Genomic DNA, 26341 nt, shown 5'->3' on the forward strand with positions numbered 1-26341 from the left:
TGTTACTTGTCTATTTATAGCTGTTCCAGATATGTTCTCAGTAGTCCAAGAACTTCAGTGAAAACAGGTTTTAAGATCTCAACGAGCAATCAACAACTTATGGATAATTTTTCAATACTGGTCATAGCCGCGGAGCTACATAGTGCCTACTTGTCCCGTTTGATTTGATCCCAGGAACGTTCACAGTCATCCAAGAACTTCAGTGAAAACAGATCTTAAGATCTACACAAACAATCCGCAGCTCTTGTATAGTTTTTCAACGCTGCTCATAGCCGTGGAGCTACATATTGCTTACTTGTCTATTCTGATCTGTTTCAGGAATATTTTCAGTCATCCAAGGACTTTAAGGCACTTTGTTATTTTGATAGATCTTACGGTGTGAACTGCCGATAGGTTTTGGATGGTGTAGTTCATTCACAATAGGCTTATTAATTCCATGTCGTATCACGAGTATGTGCCGAGGACAAAAAGCTCATTTACGTAGTTCGTTGTGCTGGTAGATCTTAAGTCCTAAATTCCAGGTAGGTTTTGGATGACCTAGAATAGTTACAATACGTAAATGATTTGCGTGTAGTATCACGAACATGAACCGTGTAAAATGGTCGTGATAGTTCTCTTGGTTACGCTGGTAGATCTTAAGTCCTAAATTCCAGGTAGGTTTTGGATGACCTAGAATAGTTACAATACGTAAATGATTTGCGTGTAGTATCACGAACATGAACCGTGTAAAATGGTCGTGATAGTTCTCTTGGTTACGCTTAAGGCCTATACTCCAAGTAGTTCTTGGATGAACAAGCACTACCTCATAACTCATCACAATGATCCAACTAATTGAATGTGGTGCCACGAATATGGATCACAAAAAATAAACTCACTAGTGTCATCGGTTTCGTTGATAGACCTTAAGGTCTATAATCCAAACAGGTTTTGGATGGACAAGAACTTCCACAGACATTCCCACAATACGTCAATTTGCTGAATTTAGAACTACGAGATCATACCGCACTCAAAAATTATGCGAAAGCCACGAGTTTATATAGTGATTTCTTTTTTCCAGAGAATTCTTGGATGCCTCCGATCTTCAATAGATTCTATGAAACCAAAACAATTCCGTAGTGTACATTCTATATAATTTCCTTCATCATGCAATAACTTTTTTACGCGATAAAACGAGTAAAAAAAGACACGTAAATTAAGTTTCGGTTTATGTACATACAATTGTTGAATTGTTTTGTCTATTTAGGGTGCACCAGGTGAATTGCTCAGTAAGTACATCAATGTCATATTGAGAAACATTGTCATGCAGAATAAGTTTTCTGCCTCGAAAAGCTAGAGATTTTCCGCATATAACAAATAAGAATATTTTATCACTTCGTGCAGATTGTTGATAAACAGAACAAAGAGCAGTAGACCGAAGGTGGCTTCCTTGGAGACAGCACCTGATGATATTCCGAACGAAGTAGATATTGTGTGTTCAATGTTCATGCAAAAGAGATCTCTGAATTAAAAAATATAACTTCAATAGTTGAATTTGTTATAATCATGAATTTCAGTGTTCTGGTTCAATAAACTTAAAAACTTATATCGTTTTCGCTTAATGCAAAACCTAACCCAGTTTCCACTCTAACTGCTGTCAAACCGTTTGTTTGAAGCCAGTTTTGAACCTAGTTCCAACGTTGTTGAACTGAAAATCAAGTCAGTTTCGAATCTGGTTTTTATACCAGGTTTGCTCGAACCCTCGTTGCTAAGTGCGAAATCAACACAGTTTTTTTTGAAAAGTGTTTGTTTGATGAAACTTCCCTGGGTCAGTTTCATTTTTCTCAAGCGAAAACGACATTAGTTTCGATTTCTTCGCGTTTCGCCTTTGGCTCGTCGGTGCTTGAAGCAGTTCGAATTGAACCGCAATCCACGCCTAACAGTTAAATTTGAACCGCTAAGGAGTGTATCGAAAATAATCTACCCACAAATTTTTCTCTCAAATTATGATTAAAAACGATATTTTATTCAAACTAAAAATTGATCCTTTATGGAACGAGGTTAAACTTGAGCGTAATGAAAAGCGAATGAAATTTATGTCGTTTTCGTTTTTAAATTGCACTACACTGGTGTAGCGAAAGCTGCACTGAAACCGTTCGTTTTTACCAATTGCACTACACCAGTGCTACACTTTTTCTGCCCCGATACCACTGGTGTAGCACTCATCAAAAGTTTGGTGTAGCTCTGTGCAATGGAATCGTTTATTGTAGTCAATGGTTACTGTTTATGTTTTCGTCATTTTTGTTCGTTTATTCATGCCTCAGTGTAGCACAGCACCGGTGTAGTGCAAATTAAAAACGAAAACGCCATTAAATTATTCCTTCACGAATGTTCGAACTTTTGATCGAACGCTCTTCATCTAGGTTCCGGACAAGTGTTGCTTCGCATTTTTTGGAAGCTTGAGCCCAAATTTTTTCGAACTCCTGCATGTTCCCAGCTGCATTACCAGTCTTCTTGAAAACCCTCTTCACGATTGCCCAGTAACATTCGATGGGTCGAAGCTAAGGGCAATTTTGTGGATTGATATTTTTCTCAACGAAATTTATTCCCTTTTCCGTAAGCCAATTGAGAGTGGGTTTGCCATAGTGAGCCGACGCTAAATCCGTCCAAAAAAGTGGAGGTGTACTGTGCTTCTTATATAAAGGCAGCAATCTCTTCTAAAGACACTGCTTTTATAGTTCCGGTAGTGTAAAAAATGGTTGACTTCGAACCACAGGAACATATGGCTTGCCATACCAGTACCTTTCGACCGAATTTCTCCACTTGAATCGACCTGTCCGCATCGCTCACATCCTCCCCAACGACTACAATAAAGTGTTGTGGACCTGGAAGGGTTTTTGAGTTCTCCTTCACATAAGTCTCATCGTCCATCAAAACGCATGTATGCGGACACTACAAAAGACGCGAATACAATTTCTGAGTACTTGTTGCTGTTCGCTTCTTCTGTTCTACACTTTGTTTCGAGATTTTCTGCTTCTTGTAGGTCTTCAGGTGATTTCGCCTCTTGATACGCTGGATCATTCCGACACTCGTTCCTGCTTTTTTGGTCAAATCACGTATTGACATTGATTTGTTCTTCATGATTAGAGATACCACTTTCTGGTCCAGTTTCGGGTTGGAAGAACCGGGGTTTTCGGCCACTTCCTGGTAGCTCATCCAAAGAATAGTGTTCCTGATGAATTCCAAACCACTTCGCCAATTTTCGCATAGTAATACCCTTCTCACTTAGCCATGTGTCCAGTACCTTAGTTTTCACTTCCTTTTCAATACGCAACATTTTGAAAACGCAGAATTTCAACCGCACAAACAAGTGAACAAACGAAAGCTGACAGCCAGACGCACAGTATGCTGTGATCTGAACATAAAAACCTTTTTAAATTCACCTGGTGGTGAAATGATGCCTGTCTCATGTATAATATTGTGGTATTCTATTCAAAATTTTTCTCTTCGATTTTTGAAAGAAACCAAGGAATTACTTGTCCATTAACTAGTATAACATACAGAATAAAGCAGTGCTTTGCTCGCGTAGGTCACCCTTAAGAAAACGAAGTGGGTTCACTATTATATGCACTTGAACACACTTTACCCTGTAAATCCGGAACCGGAAGTCGAATCCAGATGAAATTCTGGAATTCCGCATGGGACCGGAAGACCTATCAGTTTGTGGAAATCGGTCAAACCATCACTGAGAAAAGTGAGTGAGATCCATTTTGGTATATATGACTACTATTTCCGGTCCTTCCGGATTCCGGGAACCAGGATAGCCGGAATCGGTTTGTTTAGTTGCCTACTGATAATGACTATCGATTTGTGTAGTTTTGAGACCAGTTTTTTACGTTTTTTGTTTCGCCGGTTTAAGTGACGGTGTACAATTTTCAACACGCTTTACCCTATAACTCCGGAACCGGAAGTCGGATCCGGATTAAATTCAGAAATTCCGTATAGGACCATGAGACCATTCATTTGAATCTAAGTTTGTCAAAATCGGTTCAAGCATATCCGAGAAAACCTAGTGAGATTATTTGACACACTCACACACACACTCTCTCACACACACACACACACACACACACACACACACACACACACACACACACACACACACACACACACACACACACACACACACACACACACACACACACACACACACACACACACACACACACACACACACACACACACACACACACACACAGAGAGACACACATTGCTCAGCTCGATGAACTGTGTCGAATGGTATATGACACTTGGCCCTCCGGACAAATTTTTACTAGTCGGTTTTTCAAGTGATTGCGTAACCTTTCTATATGAGAAAAGCAAAACAATCACAAATGCATGCGTACAACACAAATGTATGTGAATAGCTTATTTTGGATACACTCCTGAAATCAAAAATAGTGATTGCAGAATCATGATGATGATGGAAATTGTCCTTTTCGGTAATGGTTCTTTGAATCGTCACCATAACGAACGTTTTGAACCAGAAATTGAATTCGGATAAAATTTTATCCAGCAAACTGTATGACCACAAGGTCTTACAATTTAATAAAAGTGTGCAAAAATCGGTTCAGCCATCTCTGAGAAAATTGAGAAAATCGATTTCACATTTTCCTCTTTTTTTACACATTTTACTTCATTACTTCGGAACCGGATGTCCGATTCGGATAATATTTATTTATTTATTTTTTCTCTAGTTCATCCGACAATGAAAGGTCTTAATGAATATAATGTAGTCAAGCTATAAAATAGTGGAACGTAACACTTTCTGCGCAAATTTATGTGTAGGTTCGCCGAAATCGAAGAGATGTTCAACAGTCCCAATTGTTCTGATGCATGCTGTTATCGGTTCATAGAATCCAAACGTCGTTCGGTGGAATCTCGGTTGAAGTAAACCAGTAGAACGTAGCGACCATTGTGATGCACGGAAATCAAGACTCGATAAAAGCTTCGAAGAGTCAATATCGCCGTTTACTATTTTCGCAACAATAATTGCTTGCTGAATTTTTCTGCGCCGTTCCAGTGTGTCCAAACCAATCAGACGGCAGCGATCGGGATACGGTGGAAGATCTAGCGGATTTTGCCAGGGTAGATTCCTTAGAGCGAATCGAACAAATCTTTTCTGCACACGTTCAATTCGTAAACTCCAAGCTAGTTGATACGGACTCCAAACTATGCTAGCATTTTCAAGTATAGGCCGAACTAGCGAGCAATATAACGCCTTCAAACAGTGAGGATCTTTAAAATCACGTCCGATTTTAGCAGTAAATCATAATTGTCGAGTCGCTTTTGTAATTAGTGTGGAACGATGTAAATTAAAAGTTAGTTTGAAATCCAACAAAACACCAAGGTCATTAACACGATCAACTCTTTGAAGCGTTTGTCCGTCAATTTTATAGTCAAAAAGTAATGGATTCAAAATTCGGTGGAATGTTATGACCTGACATTTTACTATGCTGACGATAAGCCAGTTCCTTCGACACCAGGTACCGAATTCATCCAGAAGCTTTTGAAGACGCACGCAGTCGTCAATAGAGCGTACCTCAAGGTAAAGGTTCAAATCGTCGGCGTAAACTAATTTGCAGCCACTATCGAGCAGCAAAATAGCGTCATTAAAAAACAGCGAGAACAGAGGTGGACCCAAGTTGCTGCCTTGAGGTACACCTGATATGTTCGAGAACGAGGATGACATACAGGAATCAAGCTTGACTCGTAAGACTCTACCACTTAAGTAAGAGCAAAGCCAGTCAATGAAATTTTGTGTTGTGCCCAGACGCGATAACTTGCACAAAAGAATACGGTGATCAATTCGGTCGAACGCCGCTTTTAGATCAGTATATACGGCATCAATTTGTACTTTTTCCTCCAAACGTGAAATACAGGTCGAGGTAAAATCCAGAAGATTAGTGCTGACCGAACGCCCGGGCATAAAGCCGTGTTGATCAACTGAGATGTAATGTTTTGTACGAGAGAGCAACTCATTGCTTTTGCAATATGTGCCAAAGCAAATCAGCCAGCTTTCCAAACAAGCACCGTGGCAATCCGCTGAGTTACGAAAATTAAAAAGTTTGAAAAGAACAGCTCTAAGGAAATATTCCAAGAAAGGTGGTTTTTTGCTTAGGCAAAACTATTTGGAAATAAATAAAGTTTATAAAAAAACAGCCAAACGATGTTATGCCAACTATTTGCGAAGTGTGCAGAGGAAATTAAAATCTAACCCTAAGTCGTTCTGGAAGCACGTTAATGAGCAAAGGAAAGAGCCAGATCTTCCTTCGTCTATGTACTACAACGATCAACCGACTTCTAGCTTGCAAGAAATCTGCGACATGTTTATGAAGAAATTCTCTGGGGTTTTTTCTAGAGATTTTTTATCAACGGATCAAATCTCCCAGGCAGCACGGAACGTTCCTGTTTTGAGTCAATCGTTGAATTTCATCAATGTTGATATTAGCTCTGTCCAAAAGGCTATCGTTAAAATGAAGTCTTCATATTCTCCTGGACCCGATGGCATCCCCGCTGTCGTCTTGAAGAAATGTTCCAGCGGTATTGCAACACCCTTATGTCAACTGTTTCAACAGTCACTCACGACTGGAGTATTTCCTGTTGTTTGGAAATCTTCTTATATGTTCCCAGTGCACAAAAAAGGAGACAGGAAGAATATCGACAACTATCGCGGCATTACCTTACTTAGTGCAATTCCTAAGCTGTTCGAACTGGTTGTTCTGGAACCCATTTTCAATCACTGCAAGCAGTATATCGTAGAAACTCAGCACGGATTCATGCCGAAACGCTCTACTGCTACTAATCTATTAAGCTTTACGACGTTTATAACAGATGCTATGTCAAACGGTTTTCAAACAGATGTTTTATATACGGACCTCTCCGCTGCTTTTGACAAAATAAATCACGCTATTACTATCGCCAAACTGGACCGACTTGGTTTCGGTTCCTGTATTCTTCAGTGGACTGAATCGTACCTCTGCAATCGACGGTTGGCGGTTAAGATCGGTGATAATCTATCTAATGATTTTTTTGCTTTTTCTGGCATTCCACAAGGCAGTCATCTCGGACCACTGATTTTCCTCCTGTACTTCAATGACGTGAACTTTTTACTGAGTGTCCCACGATTATCATTTGCCGACGACCTTAAGTTATTCAAAATTATTAAGACAACTGAGGATGCCATTTCTCTCCAGAGTCAACTAGAAATTTTTTCGGAGTGGTGCGAGATTAATCGAATGACATTAAATATCAGTAAATGCTCGATCATCACGTTCACACGGAAAAGAACACCTATACGTTTCGACTATTGTCTCCGAGGATCTACGATAGATAGAGTCACATGTGCCAAGGATCTTGGGGTTTTTCTTGACGAACAACTGAACTACAAGCAACATATCTCGTACATTGTTGCAAAAGCTTCACGTTGCCTGGGATTTGTAATGAGAACTGCTAAGCACTTCACAGATATCTACTGTTTGAAGTCTCTCTACTGCTCGCTTGTACGTTCAACGCTCGAATATTGTTCGGCGGTATGGAACCCGCTTTACCATAATGGGAATATCAGAATCGAATCAATACAGCGCAGATTTGTTCGTTTCGCTCTTCGCCAGTTACCATGGAATAATCCCCATCAGTTGCCGAGTTATGAAAGCCGCGGACTGCTTATCGGACTCGATACACTGAAGGTGCGACGTGATCTGTCCCGTGCATTGCTAATCGCCGATGTTTTGTTGAACAATGTCGATTGTTCAGCACTTCTTTGTCAAATAAACATAAATGTTCGCGCACGAGCTCTTCGCAACAACAACCTCCTCAGAATGCCTTTACGCCGCACTAATTATGGAATCAATGGCGCCATCATTGGATTGCAACGTTCTTTCAATGCTGTTTCGACGGGTTTCGATTTCCATGTCCCGCGCAGTCGAATTAAAACTAGTTTTTTAAATATACTTAGAAATAATCATTAGGACCATATTTTGTCTGTTGATTATGTATATTAGTAAATAAGTAAATAAATAAGTAAATAAGTAAATTGCTCACTATTATTTCGAAGAGTTTTGAAGCAGCAGACAAATTCGTTATACCACAGTAGTTCCTTACATTTTTACGAATTACGATCACCGGTTTTGTACACGGGAAAGATATAAGGCTGCTTCCAAATTATCGGGAAGATTCCTTCCTCAAATGATCTATTGAATATCAAGCAGAGAGGAACGGCTAAAACAGTTGCACAATGGCTGTAGACTGCTGCTGGTATACCATCCGGCCCGATCGAGAATGAACGTTTCAATTTCTTTGCCGCTGCAACAACCATTTCAGGAGTAATATCGAAAGTGTCGATGTGCACTAAGTTCTCAGGAACATCCAACGCTGCAACCTTAGCTTCGATATCAGAGGCAGTATTTACAGCAAATACCGAAGCAAAGCACTTGGCAAACAAGTCGCAAGGCTCCAATGTTGATTTGGATACAACACCATCGTAACAGTACATATTTTTTCTGCACACTTTACCCCCTCATTCCGGAACCGGAAGTCGGATCCGGTTGAAATTTTATAGCAGTCTATAATAGCTTGTATTTGAATTTAGGTTAATTTAGATTTAGGAGAATAGTTCATAGCAGGTAAGGTGACTAAGAAACTTTTCATTTGAATGTAAGTTTGTGATAATCGGCAGAGCAGTTTTTGAGTTTCAATGCACATTTTACCCCGTTATTTCTGAACCAGAAGTCCGATCCGGCTGAAATTTAAGGCTATGGGTCTTTAAATTTGAACTTAAGTGTATGTAAAATGGTCCAGCGGTTTCTAAGAACGAGAAATTCGGATTTGGGCAAAATTGATCAGCCGATTATGGGAGTATAAGAACATTAATATTTAGTAGCTTCATCTATTGAAAACTAATGATTGGTTTTCAATTCATTCAATTCAATTAAAGTTTGCAAAAGAGTTTGGTAAAATCAAGTTCACTTATTTTCCGTTATTCCGGAACAGGGTGTCCGATCCGGATAATATTTAATAGCAGCCTGTTAGACTATCAAATGCACTTTTTTATGCAAATCTTTCCCCGCTTTTTTTCCAAAACCAGAAGTCGGATCATACCAAAACTTAGTTATGGAACCTTGCGTTTGTACACCGAAACCTACATTTACGAACTAATCGGGGGTTCGTAAATGGAGGTAGTTCGTAAAAAACTACAAGGATCAGCCCCATGGGGTTGTTCGTGCCGTTGATGTGGAACAAGGTAACCAAAATTTCTAATGATCTACAATCAAACAGTTCAATCAATCGTCACACTTTTGAATTCGCAAATGCACGAGAGTCTGGTAAGGTTGATTCAAAACCGAACACGCGAACCCGGAATATAGATTTTATTTGTCGTGATTTGTGTTTGTTTTGTAGCCGACGAAATTACACCAATAGCCCAAATGTATGCAATTATATGTTTTTACACGATACGGAGCTTCTCTTAAGCTTCTCTTCGCCAAGCTTGTGTTCAAGTTTTGTATGCAAGCAGTTATTTTTATAGCGTCAAGTTTCTCTACCATTCTGCGATTTCGGTTGAAACAATTAACTTTTTCTCATTATCAATCGAGTTCATCTTATAAAAATTAGAAATTAATCTTAGCATTCATTTACCCTGCGAAGTTGTCAATTTCTCAGGCGAAACGACATTACATGGAATTTCATCCGAGCTTGCATGACACAAGATCAGAGCATACCAATTAAAGCTTCAAATCGTTTTATGGCACTTTTTGTCTTGCTGCATAGCAGCAACCTACCCGTAGCATGCTACTCGTAGGACGGAATCGTTAGCTATAATTTTGCTTATATTTATAGATTCGCGTGCTTTCAACAGCTTCGCTTTAGCATCTATTGACCAATCAGAGCGATGCTTTCCCTTTGAAATATCGCTTACTCCTTCGAAACCGTCGACTATGGCAGGGAAATCCGGTATGCCGGAGATTTTTTGCAGACAAAATAGGACACTGCTAGCTATTCATCAACATTTCAATGATATACAATTAAAAATACATGGCTATGAACATTCAAATCAATACGTAGAAATATTTCCAATCAAATGGTGACATAATATTAATAATTGATGCAAAATTGACTGAGCTGTAAATGTTCAAAACCTGACCACATTTCTACGTGTATTTTTCTTGAGTTTCTAATTTGCACCCCTATATAGAAAACAAAAATGTGTTCCACATAAAAAAGTTTACGTTATTTGGGATTTGGTTCGTAAAAAAAGTTTACGTTATTTGGAATTTACTTCGTAAAAAAAGTTTTGTGTAATGAATGTGGAAACCCTCCATCACATGGCCATTTTCGGAACGGATGTGATAAGTGGGTGCAAGAAAATGATGTTTGGGGTCGGTTCAAAATCCAAGATGGCGACTTCCGGTTTATCGATATTCATTAAAAACCCTTAAAATATGGGTATTTTCGGAACGAAATTGATGAGTAGATGACAGAAAACGATGTTTGAAGGGCTTCGGAAATCCAAGATGGCGACTTTCGGTTCATCGATATTCCTTTAAAACCTACAATATGTGTATTTTCGGAACGGGATTTATGAGTAGATAACGGAAAACGATGTTTGAGGTGGGTCGGAAATTCAAGATGGCGACTTCCGGTTTATTTAACATGGTATATTACGAAAGATTCCAATATTTCAAGAACGGTTTTTGCTTTGAGAAAAGTCACCATGAGTAAATTTATTACTCTATGTAGGGATTGAGTGAATATAGTACTATACATAGGAGATTGGAAAGCAGAATAGAGTAAGATAGAAAAAGATAGAGACAATAAACGAAAAAAAAAAAAATCGCAGACCCGATGGTCAAAAAGATCAAAATCGACATTCGTCATGTCATTAAAACTGAAGAATCAAGATGTGTTCATTAAAATTAAGTATAAATTTCCTGAAGTAAGTTTTATAAATGCGAGTTGATTGTTGTAGCGTTAAAAAAGATATTAAAGAAGTATTCAACTTTTTCCCAGTGAATATTTTTTAGATTACTTCACTGATTTCTAACAACATATTCGTGGGTACTGTTTTTGACAAGTTACGGTTTTTGATTTCGACATTCAAAAAATTAATATAGAGTCGAAAAGGTTCCTTTATCAGGAAGAAGATATTGCCATACTGAAGAGGTGTACATTGTTTCATCCGATTCGGATAAATTCGATCCTGCCAGCTATTTATTTCTGGAATTGCTCATAAATGTTAGAAATCTAGTGTCATGTGGTTGTCTAAATGACTCGTACCACTTAAGCCAATTAATATTCCTTTTTCTAAATGGCTGAAAAATTTAAATCATATTCCGGCGGGCCAGTTGACATGAGATTTTGACAAGTTTAAATAAAAACAAATGTGTCGTGATGAGAGTAACAGTACTTTTTTCGACTTTATCACGTTCACTAAAACAACTGAAATCAAAAAATGAAAATAAAAAAAATTGAAGAACACGGTCATTGATTTGCAACCTAATTTAAATGTTTGTGGTTGCTCCCAAATATTAGATTGAGACTTCCAGTTGTTCAATAAAATATTGAAAGCATACAATATAACTATAACAATATAAAATTAACACCGTTGTCAGAGGCATAACATCTTTTTGAACGATATATAATCATAAAGAAATGACCGTCAAAGACTACCGATGCAACTGAACTCACAATTTTGGGTTTTGAAGCTCTTTTAAACATAATTTCCCAGTATATACTCATCCAACCCGTCCCGAAAATACCCATATTGTAAATGTTTTTAAGCAATATCAATGAACGGAAGTCGCCATCTTGGATTTCCGAACAGCCTTAAACATCGTTTTCCGTCATCTACTCATCCAATCCGTTCCGAAAATACCCATATTGTAGTAATTTCCATGGAGCCGGAAATTGTTTTCATTGGATGCAAAAGCCACTTTTCACTAAGTTGGTTCGTAAAAAAAGATTACGTTATTTGGGATTTTATTCGTAAAAAGAGTTACGTAAAAAGCAGTAACGTAAAAAAAGTGTTCGTAAATGGAGGTTTGGATGTATTTAGGTTTATGGAGGTTTAAGTGATCTCTGAGAACGGGATATACGCGTGTGCACGTTTCTAAATTTCATTGCACTTCTTGCGCCGATAATCCGAAACCTGAAATCGCATCTAAACAAGATTTCATTAGACTGTGGGACTATGAGAACTTTCATTTATAGCCACATTGATTGAAATCTTAGGAGCGGTCTATGAAAAAATCGACTCCGATATTTTATAGCAGGCTATGTGAATATCAATCTTTTATATCAATCCAAGATTGCAATTATTATCTAGGAACTGGAAGTTGAAATCGAAATTGACAGTTGGTTCAACGATTATGTTCACCATAAAATTGACGAAATGCTCTGAAAACGGTTTTTTACTTTTAAATTTCCACTGTTTGGAAGCGTTGTTCTGGAGTGAGCCTATTCATGATGATTTGCCAAACAATACTGAGTAAAGACGTCACTTTACAACGTCAAAACAACTTTCAGACAATAGACACATAAAAAAAAAACAAACCGCGCACACAGCGAAATCGACCAAAAACATCTTTTTTGTACTCAGACTGGGAACTTTTGTCCTACCCAACATACATCCCGGAACTGGCCCCTTCCAACTATCTTTTGTTTTGTTTTGCTTTACTAGTTATAAAGATGTTAAAAAATGGCTTTCGTCTCTTAAATTCTTGGGAATCGCCCGCGATCGTTTGAAAAGAACCTAATATTGAGTCATTTTCTCCCAGCGTGTGGATGTCAATTGATCAATTGATTCCAATCAAAATTGGTATTATGTTGACACTCATTCGCACAGTGTTATTTAAAAAGTAAGAAGTGAAATGTAAGTTGTTGATTTATGGCACATTGAATTATTCAAGGAATTCAGAAACCTCTCACATTTCGAATAACTCTCAAATGAAGCAGTTTTGTAGATTAAAATTGAAAATTCATGAGATAAATAATTAACAAACGTGCTGTTCGGCTAACACTTCACGGAAGCACATTCCAGTTTCGCACGTGAAGCTCAACTTGTTTCCATATCCTCTCTCTCATTTCAAGGACGTCTCCACACCCGTATCAGACAGCCACAATCTTTTTCGCTTATTTCACAGCCTATTTGCATATCCCCTCCGTTCGTGTTGGGCCACTGCCATCCGTTAATCGGGACGGTTTGAAAATCCATTCTCGGAGAAAATTCTGTGAATATATTTCGCGTAAATTCTTCCGTCACCCGCAGGCATCGTTGTGGCAGGCAGAGTGGCTCCATTCAAAAATAAAGTGAAAAAAAAACCCATTCTCGCAAATATAACAATTTCAGTTTTCTTTTCCAGCTCCTGTTCCATCCAGAAGCCTAGCCAGAAGTTGAGGCAAGAACGCGTTGGTTTGCATTTTTGCGCCGCTTGACATCCGCTCTGGGCCGACGTCATCCAAGTTTCCAGAAAGACATAATTTTTTCCAATTTCTAAATGCTCACCGGTTTGCGTTTTTTTTTCTTCTTTCTTTTCAAGGTGTGTACAAATAGCACCTTTTTTGTTGGAGTTTACCGATTGAAAAATTGTTTTTCTCACAAATAGCTTTGTCACTTTTTAGTCTAGAGCTAGTTGGCAATGGATGTGTCGGTGGGTGGAAACGGTTGGATGGCTTCCGGTTGTGTGTTCCGCTCCGTTGCCGACGCCTCGCAGTCTAGCAATGGGAAGTAAAATTTGCGAAGGAGACAAATGTAAGGGATTCTTCTTCAATGCGAAAATATGGTCATGTGGAAATAATTTCCCTCTCAAAGAAGATTTATGCGAATGACTGAAGAGTGCGAATTGTTTCCCTGCTTCGACTTGATATTGATAAGGAAATTTTTATCCATTGATATTCTTCCAGAACAATAGATGAAAGATAACCTAACTTCTTTTCGTATAATTCTATCAATCCTATTAAAGATGATCAAAGGGGTTATTTGTAAGCCACTTAGACCAAAATTAAAAACTTTTTTATGTCTTTGGCTACTGGGAAAATTTTTGGTTATCCAAAAGAGCTCCAAATTCAACAGTGCTTTTCAAGTCTAACAGTCTTTATAAAGGCTAATAATTAACCCTCAGACAGCGAAAGAGACAAATACCAAATTTCAAATTAGCGTCTGACGGCAAAGCAGAAGTGAAGATAGACTAAAGTACTGATGAAATTAAAAATGAACTAAAAGAATTGCTTTACCCTTGGCATTTTAGAACTTAAACAGTGTGCCTTTAAAAATTTTATCATTGAAAAAAAAATAGAGGGTTGTATTCAAGACACGACCGAGCACAATAACATTAAAAATGGAACGTTTCTAGTATCTTCATAATAAATACAAAAATAAAGATGATAATGATGGTGATACACTAAACTAAAAACTTATTCAATTGACTAATTACAAACTTGCTCTAGTTTAGGCGCTTAGATTGTTAGTGAATAATAAAATTGACAATTAGATTCTTTCTTGATAATTGATTCTATTCAATTTTGATCCCTTTTCACAAATTTTTACATTGTTCAGTTTTGAATAACGTCCTTTAGCTAAAAGTCAATTATGATGAATTCAAAGTTACTTCAAAGCACAATTTAAGATACAAACAACCTAAACCTGAACAAATGAAACTATTTTATTTTATGATAATAATTTTCGAAAAACGTACAAACTTATTAATTTTATAAACAGTTAATCGATCCAACAGAAGATTTTATTTATTTTAAAGAAAAATGTTGTACCAGTAAACCCAGTAATAGTGTAGTTTTATTATTCCTTCTTCAAAATCGTCGATAATCTTCGGAAAGTGTCGGTAAATAATATGACAACAATGCGAGGAAGAAAACATGTAAAACAGTCCGCATAAAACATTCAGTTACTTACATTGATTCTCTCTTTGGCAATTAGGAATATACGGAATGGATACGCAACAAAGTTCCGAAATTTTGTTCATATTGTAACTTGATGTTATTAACACATGAATGAACATTGTCATAGTTACAACGCGTGTAGCCATCAGACGCTTATTGTTTTGAAGCAAACAATAATTAAACTGAAACTGGCGGTTAACCAAATTCTACGAGGGTTCCTATTCAAACGATACATGTAAAATCGCAGGTAAACTTACCTTGAGTTTATCTTTGATACTATATGATATTGCATCCAATTGTACTGTATATGTGAGCCTGTGGAACTCATCTATACTACTAATTCGAGGAGGCCGCTTTTAGATAAGTTTCAGAATTTAATTTTGAATAAATTAAATATGCTTCTCGTACGATGATAGCTTATGACGGAACATTTAGAAACACAAAGATCCATTTTGTTTCTTACACACCATTCGTAAAACATATTAACAAGATGTTGCAACTCACGGCAATCAGCTTCTTTGCGAATAACGAGAAATATTTTCAAATCGTAAGCAAAAAATAATTTGCCACCATGTCTTAAGACAAATACAGCATCGTTCACAAACAACGAAAAAAGAAGTGGTCCTAGAGTACTTCCCTGAGGAACTCCTGAGATACTTGCAAATGGTTCAGACACAGTATTTCCAATTTGTACGACAACTTTACGGTTAACGAGATATGCCATTGACAAAATCTGGTCGTAAATCCTAGTTTGCCCAGCTTGGTTAACAAAATTTCGTGATTCACATCATCTTAGATGGAAGTCCAATTTCATTTCTCTTCGTATTGACAAATGACCAGAAGCTTTTAGGGTTGTGTCTTAGGTTATTTTGCATACGATTCACGTAGCGATTGTATAGAAATTTATTATAGATACGATATTCGTTACTGGCTGTAGTTAAGCGATGCTTAGTCTGTTTGTATATATATATACGCAAGGCTTTGGCACGAATACGTTTCAAATTCCAATAGCGTTGACGTTAGACCAAGGTGGTTTTCTAGGAGGTTTACTTTTAGGTACACAGTTCTCAACACAATTATGCAATTGACGATTATAGTGGGTAACGGCAGCATCAATATCAACATAACTGTATAGCGTACTCCAATCAATTTGCAACAATAAGTGACGCAATGTTGTCAAATTTGTTTTACGAAAGTTGAAGCGATCAAACGGAATCAATTCTTCGTATTGCAAGAAACGGCTGCTGGCAGAAATTACTACTTCTAACGCCGGGAGAAAATCATCAAGTGGAACCATAACGCTAGGAGCTTCTGTTACAGTGCATTCAGATAGACCAACCTCATTGATAAATACGAGGTCAAGAAAACACGATTGGTGATTGGAAATCGTGCTAACTTGTCTTAGACCATGGAATGCTAGACCATGCAGGAATACTTGGTTAGCGTAAGTCATTGTTGAGGTCGTTGGGTCAGGATAAGCATAACCGTACTCGGATGAGGTCCATATGAGACCAGGTTGATTGAAGTCACCAAGAATTATCATGACGTCATTATCCTGAGCCTGAGAAAATACTCGTTCGACAGCATCGAGAAGTATTTGCATAATGCTACCATCATGACGCTTTTCGGGGGGAATGTACACTGCTCCAATGTAATAATTCTTCATTGGCGCTGAAATCTTAGCCCAAACAGACTCAGTTGCAGAACAATCCAGGATGACCTCGCTTGAAGTAAGTGTTGCTGAAACAGCGATCAATACTCCACCACCACGACTGCGTAAGCTATTATTAAAGTTGCGATCCATTCGATATACGGAGAAAGCGGCACCGAAATATTGTATCGAATTCATTCTCGAGTCAAGCCAGAGATCCAAATGCAGCCTCTGTGAGAACATATACATCGTAGTCACCATCTACAGCAGCCAAATATAAGTCGTCGATTTTTGTATTTAATCCTCTAACATTTTGGTAGTACATCCTCAAATTGTAAATATCAGGTAATGAATTGGGACGACAACGCTGGAAATGTGAGGAAGTAGTATTGGGATTAGCAGTGCCGCACAAGTTGTACTCGCCTGTGACGGGGGCAATGATGCCCTCGCCAAAATTGTGAGAATGCTTTTTGTGGTAAATAACTGCTTCTTCGTCCAAGTCAGATGTTAATGTTTCACCTGGAAAGGCGCAAACAGCTAAGCGTGGTACATCATCTGGCTGGTAGAACGTGCGGACGGCTTCATTTCCAACAGAGGTAACAAGCTGGAACACAGGACGATGGATTGTTGAGTTTGTCAAAGTAGTTGAGAGGTACTCGCTTGTGATGGGAACCAGATGATTCCCTCCGTCCGACAAAGAGCGCATTGATTCTAAGTCAGGATCAGCATTGGTGTTCCTTGAGGTGATGCTATCTTCGGAGTAAGATTTGGAAATTTTGAGACCGATCTTCAAATTCACGGAACATAATTCCTTCAGGCCAAGTTGAAGGATCTAATGCAGTTGATTTTAATGCTGGATCTAGCCCGACTTTAAATGAGATGTAGCTCATGTTGCTAGTGTCAGCACCCTTAGCAACCAACTTAACAACGTCCGGATCCTGAACCATGGAGAGATTAGCACGAACCATCGAAGAAATTTCGTCATTAGACACATCAGGGCGAATCCTCGAGAGATAGAGCCAAAATTTGCTAGTCGGTTTAACACTAGGAACAGAAACAACGTTTGCTCCCACTTGTTTTGAGCCAGACTGATACTCTATTGTTTGCTTATCTAAATCAGGTCCACGGGGACGTTTAGCAGCACGGCGAGAAACAATTTTAGGCCAGCGCGTTGAAAGTGTAGTATCTGGTTTCGCTAACTGTTTCAGTTCAGTTTGCAGATTATTTATAGCAGCCGTTAGCAATGTTAGGGGTGACTTTTCATCGGCAATTTGAGTTATAGAACGGAGATGCGAGTTCTCAAATATGCCAGCACAGTTATCACACATCCAAAACAAGTTTCTACGGTGCGATGTAAAATAACCCATAAGTGCGCGCGAAACACCAGAGCATGCCATATGGAATAAACATCCACAGTATCCTCGACAAACAACAGAATCAATACCGGTGATTACTTGGCTGCATTTGGAACAATTCTTTTCCATGTTGTTCTTCACCACAGACTCTGACAAGTAGCAGAGAGCAAGATGATTGCTAGAGATGATTGTTATTGTTTAGATGTTTGCACACAATGGGCACTTCAATGTCGGCAGACAAACGCCACGGAATAATACAAATCACGATGAAATCCGTAACTGAATGGTTGTGAATGTTTTGAATAGATGAAGAGATGATAGTTAGGTAATGAGCGCACTACGATTTTGAATCGATTCAACAATATAACAGACTAAAATTCGTTAAAAACTGGAGCTTTAAAAATAACTAGCCAAAACTCAGCAGTGCTGGCAGACAATTGAAATATTCAAATGACGTTATCTCATAAGTTTAAGTTAAATGTTTCCAAATCGATTGGTTGTTGAATTATATAAATCCGCGTTGCGCAGACAACAGGAAATTTCACCAACACATAATGCAAAAGCGACAATCCAGCAAGTGAACGCATATACAATCCAGTCATCAGCTCACTGGACGAGCTACTTGTTTCATTCACAGTCAAACATCAACTAGACAAAGAAATATTGTGCAGCCTATATTTATAGATTTCTCTTCATACTACGCATAACGATACGGTGTTTTTTATGCATGACGCAAAGTCCTATGCCGAACAAGAAGTTGACGTCATTTTGTACAACTGGGATTGGTGGATGAAAACATAGGTCAATTCTAACCAAATTTTTAAATAGTATGCTATTGAAATACTGAAACGACGTCATCATACATGTTTAAGTTAAAAGTTTCCGATTCGATTGGTTGTTAAATTATAACAATCCATTAACAAACGACCGAGTTATTAACGTTCAAAATTATGACACAAAAAGGTTTCGCGACTATTTTTGAAACTTTTAATTGACACCCGGCCCCATATAGTGAAGAGTAAGGCATTTTTAATGCCAAAAAAAGAATTGCTTGGTATTGCCCCTTCCCAAGTAATACTTATGAAAAAAGAGCGAATGGTACTTCTAAACCACGCTCTGGAATTTCCAATGAACTTTACTTAATACACCTCAATCGAAGTGATGTAAACAATTTAAAAACTTTAGAAAAGTACGTTTCATTTCCCACTTTAAAATTGATTGGGAACATTATAAACGGCATAATCGTATTGCAAACTTAACGCAATGTCATCGTTGCCAAGGCTTCGGCCATGGAACCAAAAATTGTCATATAAATATACGGTGTTTGAAATTTGGTAAATCGCATTCGAAAGAAGTTTGTCCAATGAATGAAACCACTGATAAATTTTCATGTTCAAATTGCGATGGAAATCATAAATCCAATTATTTGAAATGTCCTGTCAGGGAAAAAAATTTAAACGCTCGTTCGCTTAGACAACAAGTCAAAGCAATAATGACCTTAAATTTGCAGAACATTCCTGAAAATAAAAAAACGTAACAAATGCCACGCCTAATTCATCTAAGGCACTTATTTCTTCGAATTTAAAACAAAAAACAGGTACGCCTTCCAATTCGTCTTCTAACGAAAACAATTTATTGACAGGTAGATCGACCTCGTCATCATCTTCTTCTAATGTCAGTTATGCTAGTATAACAGGTAGAAATCTACCACTTAATTCTTCTAATGTAAATAATCAAAACACAGGTACGCCTTGCAGTTCATCTTCTAACGAAAACAATTTATTAATAGGTAGATCGGCCAAATCATCTTCTTCTAATGGCAGTTCTAATGGCAATACCAATATTCCTTCAATGCCATTCGCTTCTTTAAATGAAGTTGATTTAGGCGATATAACTGAAAATAAAATTATATACCTACAAGATCAACTTTTTCGAAGCATTTCAAATCGGATGGCAATTTGCAAATAATATTATAATGAATTTAAACTTGAACAGTGATGTTAAATAATTATTTGAATATTTTAAATTGGATTGCTCGATCTTTAAAATCGAGTGAAGATGAATTTTATAATTTTCTCAAAGTTCACAAAATTCACATTGACATTGTGACAGAAACTTTTCGTAAACCAAATGTCAAATTGAAAAGTAATCCACATTATGTGGTTCGTCGATTTGACAGGTTTACTGAAATGGGTGGAGGAGCCATTTTTGCCCAACGGCAAATTAAACATCGAATTTTACCTTCTTTCAACACTGAAGTTATTAAAAGCTTAGGAATCGAAGTTGAAACCATTCATGGAATTTATTTCATCGCTGGAGCATATTTGCCATTCCAATGCACCGGTGAACAATTAAATTTCTTTAAAGGCGATTTGAGACAACTCACAAGCCATCGACCGAAATTTTTCGTAATAGGGGACTTAAATGCAAAGCATGTCCAGTGGAATTGTAGGTAAAATAACAGTAATGGTAAAATACTTCATAATCAACTCTCAGCTGGTTACTTCACAGTTCTTCATCCCAGTAATCCGACTTGTTTCTCTTCCGTGAAAAAACCGTCTACAATTGATCTGGTTCTAACAGATCAAAGTCACATTTGTAGTGAACCGGTTACACATGCTGACTTTGACTCAGATCATCTTCCTGTAACATTCAGACTTTCCAACGAAGCTTTAATTAATCCAATTAGTTCTATATTCAACTATCATAGAGCTAATTGGTTGGATTACAGATCTCACATTGAAAATCATGTGGATCATGAAACTATTTTAGAAAATTCTGCGGACATCGACACAGCAATTGATAATTTGAATCATTGCATTATCGAAGCTAGAAATCTTTCAGTTCCCAAAGCTCCAACTAAATTAAATTCTCCTATCATCGATGACAATCTTCAACTGCTCATTCGGTTGAAGAATGTTCGTCGACGACAATATCAACGTTCTCGTGATCCTGCTACGAAAAACATAGTTAAGGATTTACAAAAACAAATTAAATATAGATTTGCTCTTTTGCGAAAATTAAACCGTATTCTAAACCTTTCTGGAAACTTTCTAAGGTTCTTAAGAAACCTCAGAAACCAATTCCTGCTCTCAAAGAAGGAAATCAAATACTTCTTACAAATGACGAAAAAGCTCAAAAACTTGCTCAGCAGTTCGAGAGTGTCCACCATTTTAATTTGAACGTTGTGAGTCCTATTGAAAATGAAGTCTCACTAAAATATGATCATATTTCAACTCAAGTGTTATTACAAGATGACATTATTGAGACGAATTTTGATGAAATTAAGTCAATTATTAGGAAACCAAAAAACATGAAGGCTCCTGGTAATGATGGAATTTTTAATATTCTTATTAAAAATCTTCCCGATGTTGCCTTGAGACTCCTAATTAAATTTGGACTATGATAAAAATAAAGAGTAACTATCTCCAGCGCGTCAAAAGTAATCCGACAGATTTACATCTCAAGTAAATGCTTCTAGAGATATGTAAAAAAGTTGATACCTTGAAAAAAAAGAGTAAACAATTGTTTTACGAAAACTTGCTTGCCAATACACCTCAATCAAAATTTTGGAAAGAATTGAATAACTCATTCAGCTTAACCAAGAAAAACGATAAGATAAACCTCATAGAAAATGGTAGAAGAATTGTTGATTGTAAAGAAATATGTCAGACCTTTAACGACTATTTCTCTAGCATTGGAAAAAAACTAGCTAATAATATTCCAACTAATACTAGCATTAATCCTTTAAGCAATGTTCGTTGTGTTCGTGACTTAATATTTTTACGTCCCTCGTGAATCGCCAAAGTTCCATTGCTGATACACAGCCTAGATAATAACAAAGGCAGTGGTTCCGATGGTATTTCAGCTAGTTTACTAAAAGAAAATTGTACAACGTTTTCTAGGATTCTCTCTAAATGTTTTAATGAAATTATTCTGTCCGGTTATTATCTCGATTGTCTAAAAATCTCTTAAGTCATTCCTATATTTAAGTCCGGTAATCGTTGTGATTGTAATAATTATCGTCCCATACCTACATTATCCGTCTTTAACAAAATTTTTGAAAAACTATTAGTCACCAGATTGCTTGAATTTTTAAATAAACATAGCGTCTTCTACCAATTTCAATACGGTTTCAGACAAGGTTCTGGCACACAAACTGCTATTATAGAGCTAGTTGACAAGATATTGAGTGAAATAGATCGTAAGAATATTGTCGGTGCCTTATTTCTTGACCTTAAACAAGCTTTTGACACGTTAAACCACACGATTTTACTTGAAAAGCTCGAATGTTATGGTATCAGAGGCATTGCCAACAGCGTTATTCGTAATTACTTGACAAATAGGCAACAATTGGTATCCATTGATGGCAACCTCATTCCTACGAAAATTGGTGTACCACAAGGTAGTAATATAGGACCTCTATTATTTCTCTTATACATAAATGATTTAGGCAACTTGAATCTTAACGGTACTCCAAGACTCTTTGCCGATGATACAGCCTTATTTTATCCCCATCATAATATCAGTACCATTATAAGCTCGATGAACAGTGACCTAGATGTTCTTGACAAATATTTCAACGCTAATTTATTGTTATTGAATCTACTTAAAAAGAAATATATGATTTTTCGTTCCATGCGAAAAGTGCTACCAATTCATGACAATCCGAAGCTAACAGATTACGTGATTGAAAATGTAAAATGCTTTAAATACCTGGGCATACATCTTGACCCTACGTTATCTTGGACTCATCATCATCTGGAGAGTGCGTTCATATGTTCCTCGGCGTGCACTTAATTATCTTGTATCGTTCTGGGGCCGTGCAGCTAGTTCTCACCTGAAAAAATTACGATATCTTCAGAATAGGTGTCTTGAAACGATTTTTAAAAGACCTCTGCTGTTCTCTACGTTTTCATTGTACTCCGACCAGGCTCATAATGCTTTACCAATAGCTTACTTATGTGGCATGCAAACCTTGTTGTTCGTTCATGACACCTTGTATGCCACGACACATCGTAACATACAGTTTTCAACTCCAAACGTGCCGTGATGGCAACTTGCAACGCATTCGAACAACCACAACTCTGGGCCAAAGGCGTATTCTGTTTGTTGGTCCTACAAAATTTAATGCACTTCCTCTTGACATACAACAAATTAACATCCGTACCATATTTAAATCTAGATTGAAGCACTACTTTAGACAAAGCCTGAATGAATTTTTTATACAATCAGCGTAAAGTTTAAACAATCGTAATCTATCTGTATATCAATGTTAGTTAAACGTCAACAGTATTCTATTATTCAATTTTAGATATTTTACGAGGATCCCTTAAACTTTGATTCTGAACTTTTTTTAAGGTTTGGAAATTTGTTTTAATATTCCGTTTCACAATTTAGTCACAGAATGCAGGTTGAAAATTTAAAACTAATTCACTGAGGTCTCTTTTTACGCGGAGGATACGTACCGCGCAAAAACTTCGGAAATTCGCGTAAAGAAAACCGCGTACCTTCGGAAATCCTATCTATCTGGCCGCGAAATGATAGTGAAAATAGGAGACGGCGTTACCTCTGGAGTGCCTCAAGGAAGCCACCTTGGACCGGTCATATTTCTACATAATCTCAACGATTTAAATTTTTCAATCAAGTACATGAAATTATGTTTTGCTGAGCTCTTACAGGAGTAATTGAATAAGTTGACAAATTGGTGTCACATCAACAGAATGGTTTTGAATGCCTCGTAAACAATCTTCAGTCAAATTTGACTGTAATATTTCTCAAACTATTGTCGAACGCAGATCATCGGTAAAAGAACTGGGCGTCCGTTTATATTTTAAGTTAAATTCCAAGGAGCATATGGAATTTAGCATCTCCGAAGCCTCTAAGCAGTTAGGATTCATTTTACGCGTTACTAAAGACTTTGAAGATATACACTGCTTGAAAGCACTTTGAGTATGCTTCGGTTATCTGGTCATCTTACTATCAAAACGGCATCCAACATATCGAAACAATCCAACGCAAATTTTTCCGTTTCGCGTTTTGCGTCGTCTTCCATGGAGAAACCCTTTGAGTCTTCCGAGTTACCAAGCCAGATGTGAATGCCGCGATGTTTGCAAGGCAGTTTTTGTAACAGATCTTCTTCATAATAAGATAATTTTAGTCTGATTAGTATTAATAATAATGCATTAAGTATAAGAAAAATGTGTCGTTTGGATAACCGCAATCTGTTGATGCAAAAGACGAGGAAGTTTTATGCCTGTTGGAGAGCAAGTTTGACAGAAACAAAATAAACAAATAGGGTGCAAATGCAACTTTCCGAACACTGGAAACTAGAGGTGTTATTCCTGTATTGCAATATTGCGTATAAATATTCATACCATTCTCGTAGGACCGTACAAGGAATACCAAGCAGGAAATTGAAATTAATTGTCACCCCATTGATCCATCATACGAACTGAATTTGTCGAGCCATAAAATTTTCCAAATTACACCCCGTTTCTGCTCTCAGAAGCGTACTGTTTATTAATTCCGTCTAACGAGTGGAATAATTGAGCAACCAGCAAAGTCATAGGAAGAAAATTTCAGTAGATTAATTAAGGTAATAAAATGAATCGCTTCAATGAAACTCTGTGTAAAAAGTGCCTATCAGAAGCAAAAGTTTATTGGGACACTCTTGGCTTAAAACAAATACACCAAATGCCGCGGTCGAAGTTTGATAGATAATTTTAAAGCGCGGTCCTACGAGCATGGCTTGCTATGTTCTGTTCGGTAACGAAAACGCCGCCTTTCACACGCTTTTGACATTCTGATTCGGTTGGACAAAAAGTAGCCTCTGCCAGGGTTGATAGGCAACAGTTACAAAATGGAATTTGCGAAATTACGGCGGGTTTTTTACGCTCGAACCGGTATTAAAACAACATCATTGTGTCTGAATAGCATTGAAAATCGTTGGAATGATTAAAATTCAGTTTTGAAACTTATGGGTATTTTTACGACTGGGCGTTTAGCGTGCCGAGGCTAAACGGACTCGTCAAAATCCTTAGGAATGGTGGAACTAATTAAAATCGAAACTGGCCATTCTATAAAACTCACCACTTTCCGGCTAATTGAGTGAACTCTTTGTTTCATGATTGCATGTATGACATGTTCATGACACTTGGTTGAGACACGGAATCACCAGCCCGCATCACCATTCCATCAACGGGAGATAATTCCACGGTGCGGCAAACTAGTCGAGCGTTATTAAAAGCTTTGTCGCAGTTGATCCACTTTCCGTTACACTACTGATGAATGTTACATCCCTCCACAGAGACACAGCATCCACGGCATGATGGAGGAGGAAAATGTGGTTCGACCGCACCAGGAGATTGCGGCCTTATCGCTGGATGAGAAGAAATTTCTGCTCGCGGTTGAACGTGGCGATGTGGCCAGCACCCGACGGTATGATGCCACTTTGCGTTATGGCGCTTTGTGTTGTAGCTTGTTGAGTTTTGGTATCATGATTTGACCACATGCCATTCCGTTCCCGTTCCCTTCCACAGCATACTGGAAAAGGTCGAAGCCGAGGGACATATCAACATTAACTGTGTCGATCCGCTCGGTCGGTCCGCCCTGCTGATGGCCATCGACAACGAGAATCTGGAGATGGTGGAACTGCTCATCAATCATCGGGTGGACACGAAGGACGCCCTGCTGCACGCTATCTCGGAGGAGTTTGTCGAAGCGGTTGAGGTACTGCTGGACCACGAAGACAGCTGTCACAAAAATGGGGATCCGCATGTAAGTGAGGGGACAGGGAAGGGCCTTGGATCATCAGCATGGATGCTTTATTTGTTTTTTATCTTCCACAGAGCTGGGAAGCGCTCCATCCGGACACGGCGACTTTCACGCCGGATATTACACCACTGATTCTAGCCGCACACCGAGATAACTACGAAATCATCAAAATTCTGCTGGATCGAGGTGCCACGTTGCCGATGCCACACGATGTTCGGTAAGTTGAGAAATGGATTCCAAATATATGGATATCAATATCAGCATCAGTTGGTCAGACGAGCCATTCCTAGAAGGACTGCAACTGTTTTCCACTGTTTTGTTCGAAAGTTGTCCCTCAAAACAAAGTCCTGTCTTCATCCTTCCACCTCCGGGAATATCGAAGCAAGAGAAATCTTCAAAAGTGGCACATCAGTGTTACATCTCCAAACGGAAAACTTTTTTAATTCGGTTTCGTTGATGTATTTTTTCTTAGAAAAAAATAACAGTCTCTTTCGCTGGCACAGTTTCGGTATCGTCTCTCCTTCCCCACTCAAGGACCGACGAAAGCAACAACCTGTCACGCCAGTTGTTTTTTTTTTCTGATTATTGATTGATATTTCGTTTTCTGGTGATTTCTCTACGGCTGATTTTG

The 26341-nt window shown here is 37.9% G+C and overlaps 1 protein-coding gene across 3 annotated transcripts in view; it reads left to right on the top strand.

Moving 5' to 3' along the window:
* Positions 1-26341, top strand: part of LOC131431823 (transient receptor potential-gamma protein) — a 399703-nt gene that overhangs the window by 304917 nt on the left and 68445 nt on the right. For all 3 annotated transcript variants that reach the window (XM_058597720.1, XM_058597721.1, XM_058597723.1), the window contains exons 7-9: positions 25244-25374; positions 25476-25713; positions 25785-25927. In XM_058597720.1, coding sequence (XP_058453703.1) covers positions 25244-25374; positions 25476-25713; positions 25785-25927 — 512 coding nt within the window. The remainder of the gene's footprint in view (positions 1-25243; positions 25375-25475; positions 25714-25784; positions 25928-26341) is intronic.

Source organism: Malaya genurostris, chromosome 2 (genome assembly GCF_030247185.1).
Source record: "Malaya genurostris strain Urasoe2022 chromosome 2, Malgen_1.1, whole genome shotgun sequence".
Lineage (NCBI taxonomy): Eukaryota > Metazoa > Arthropoda > Insecta > Diptera > Culicidae > Malaya > Malaya genurostris.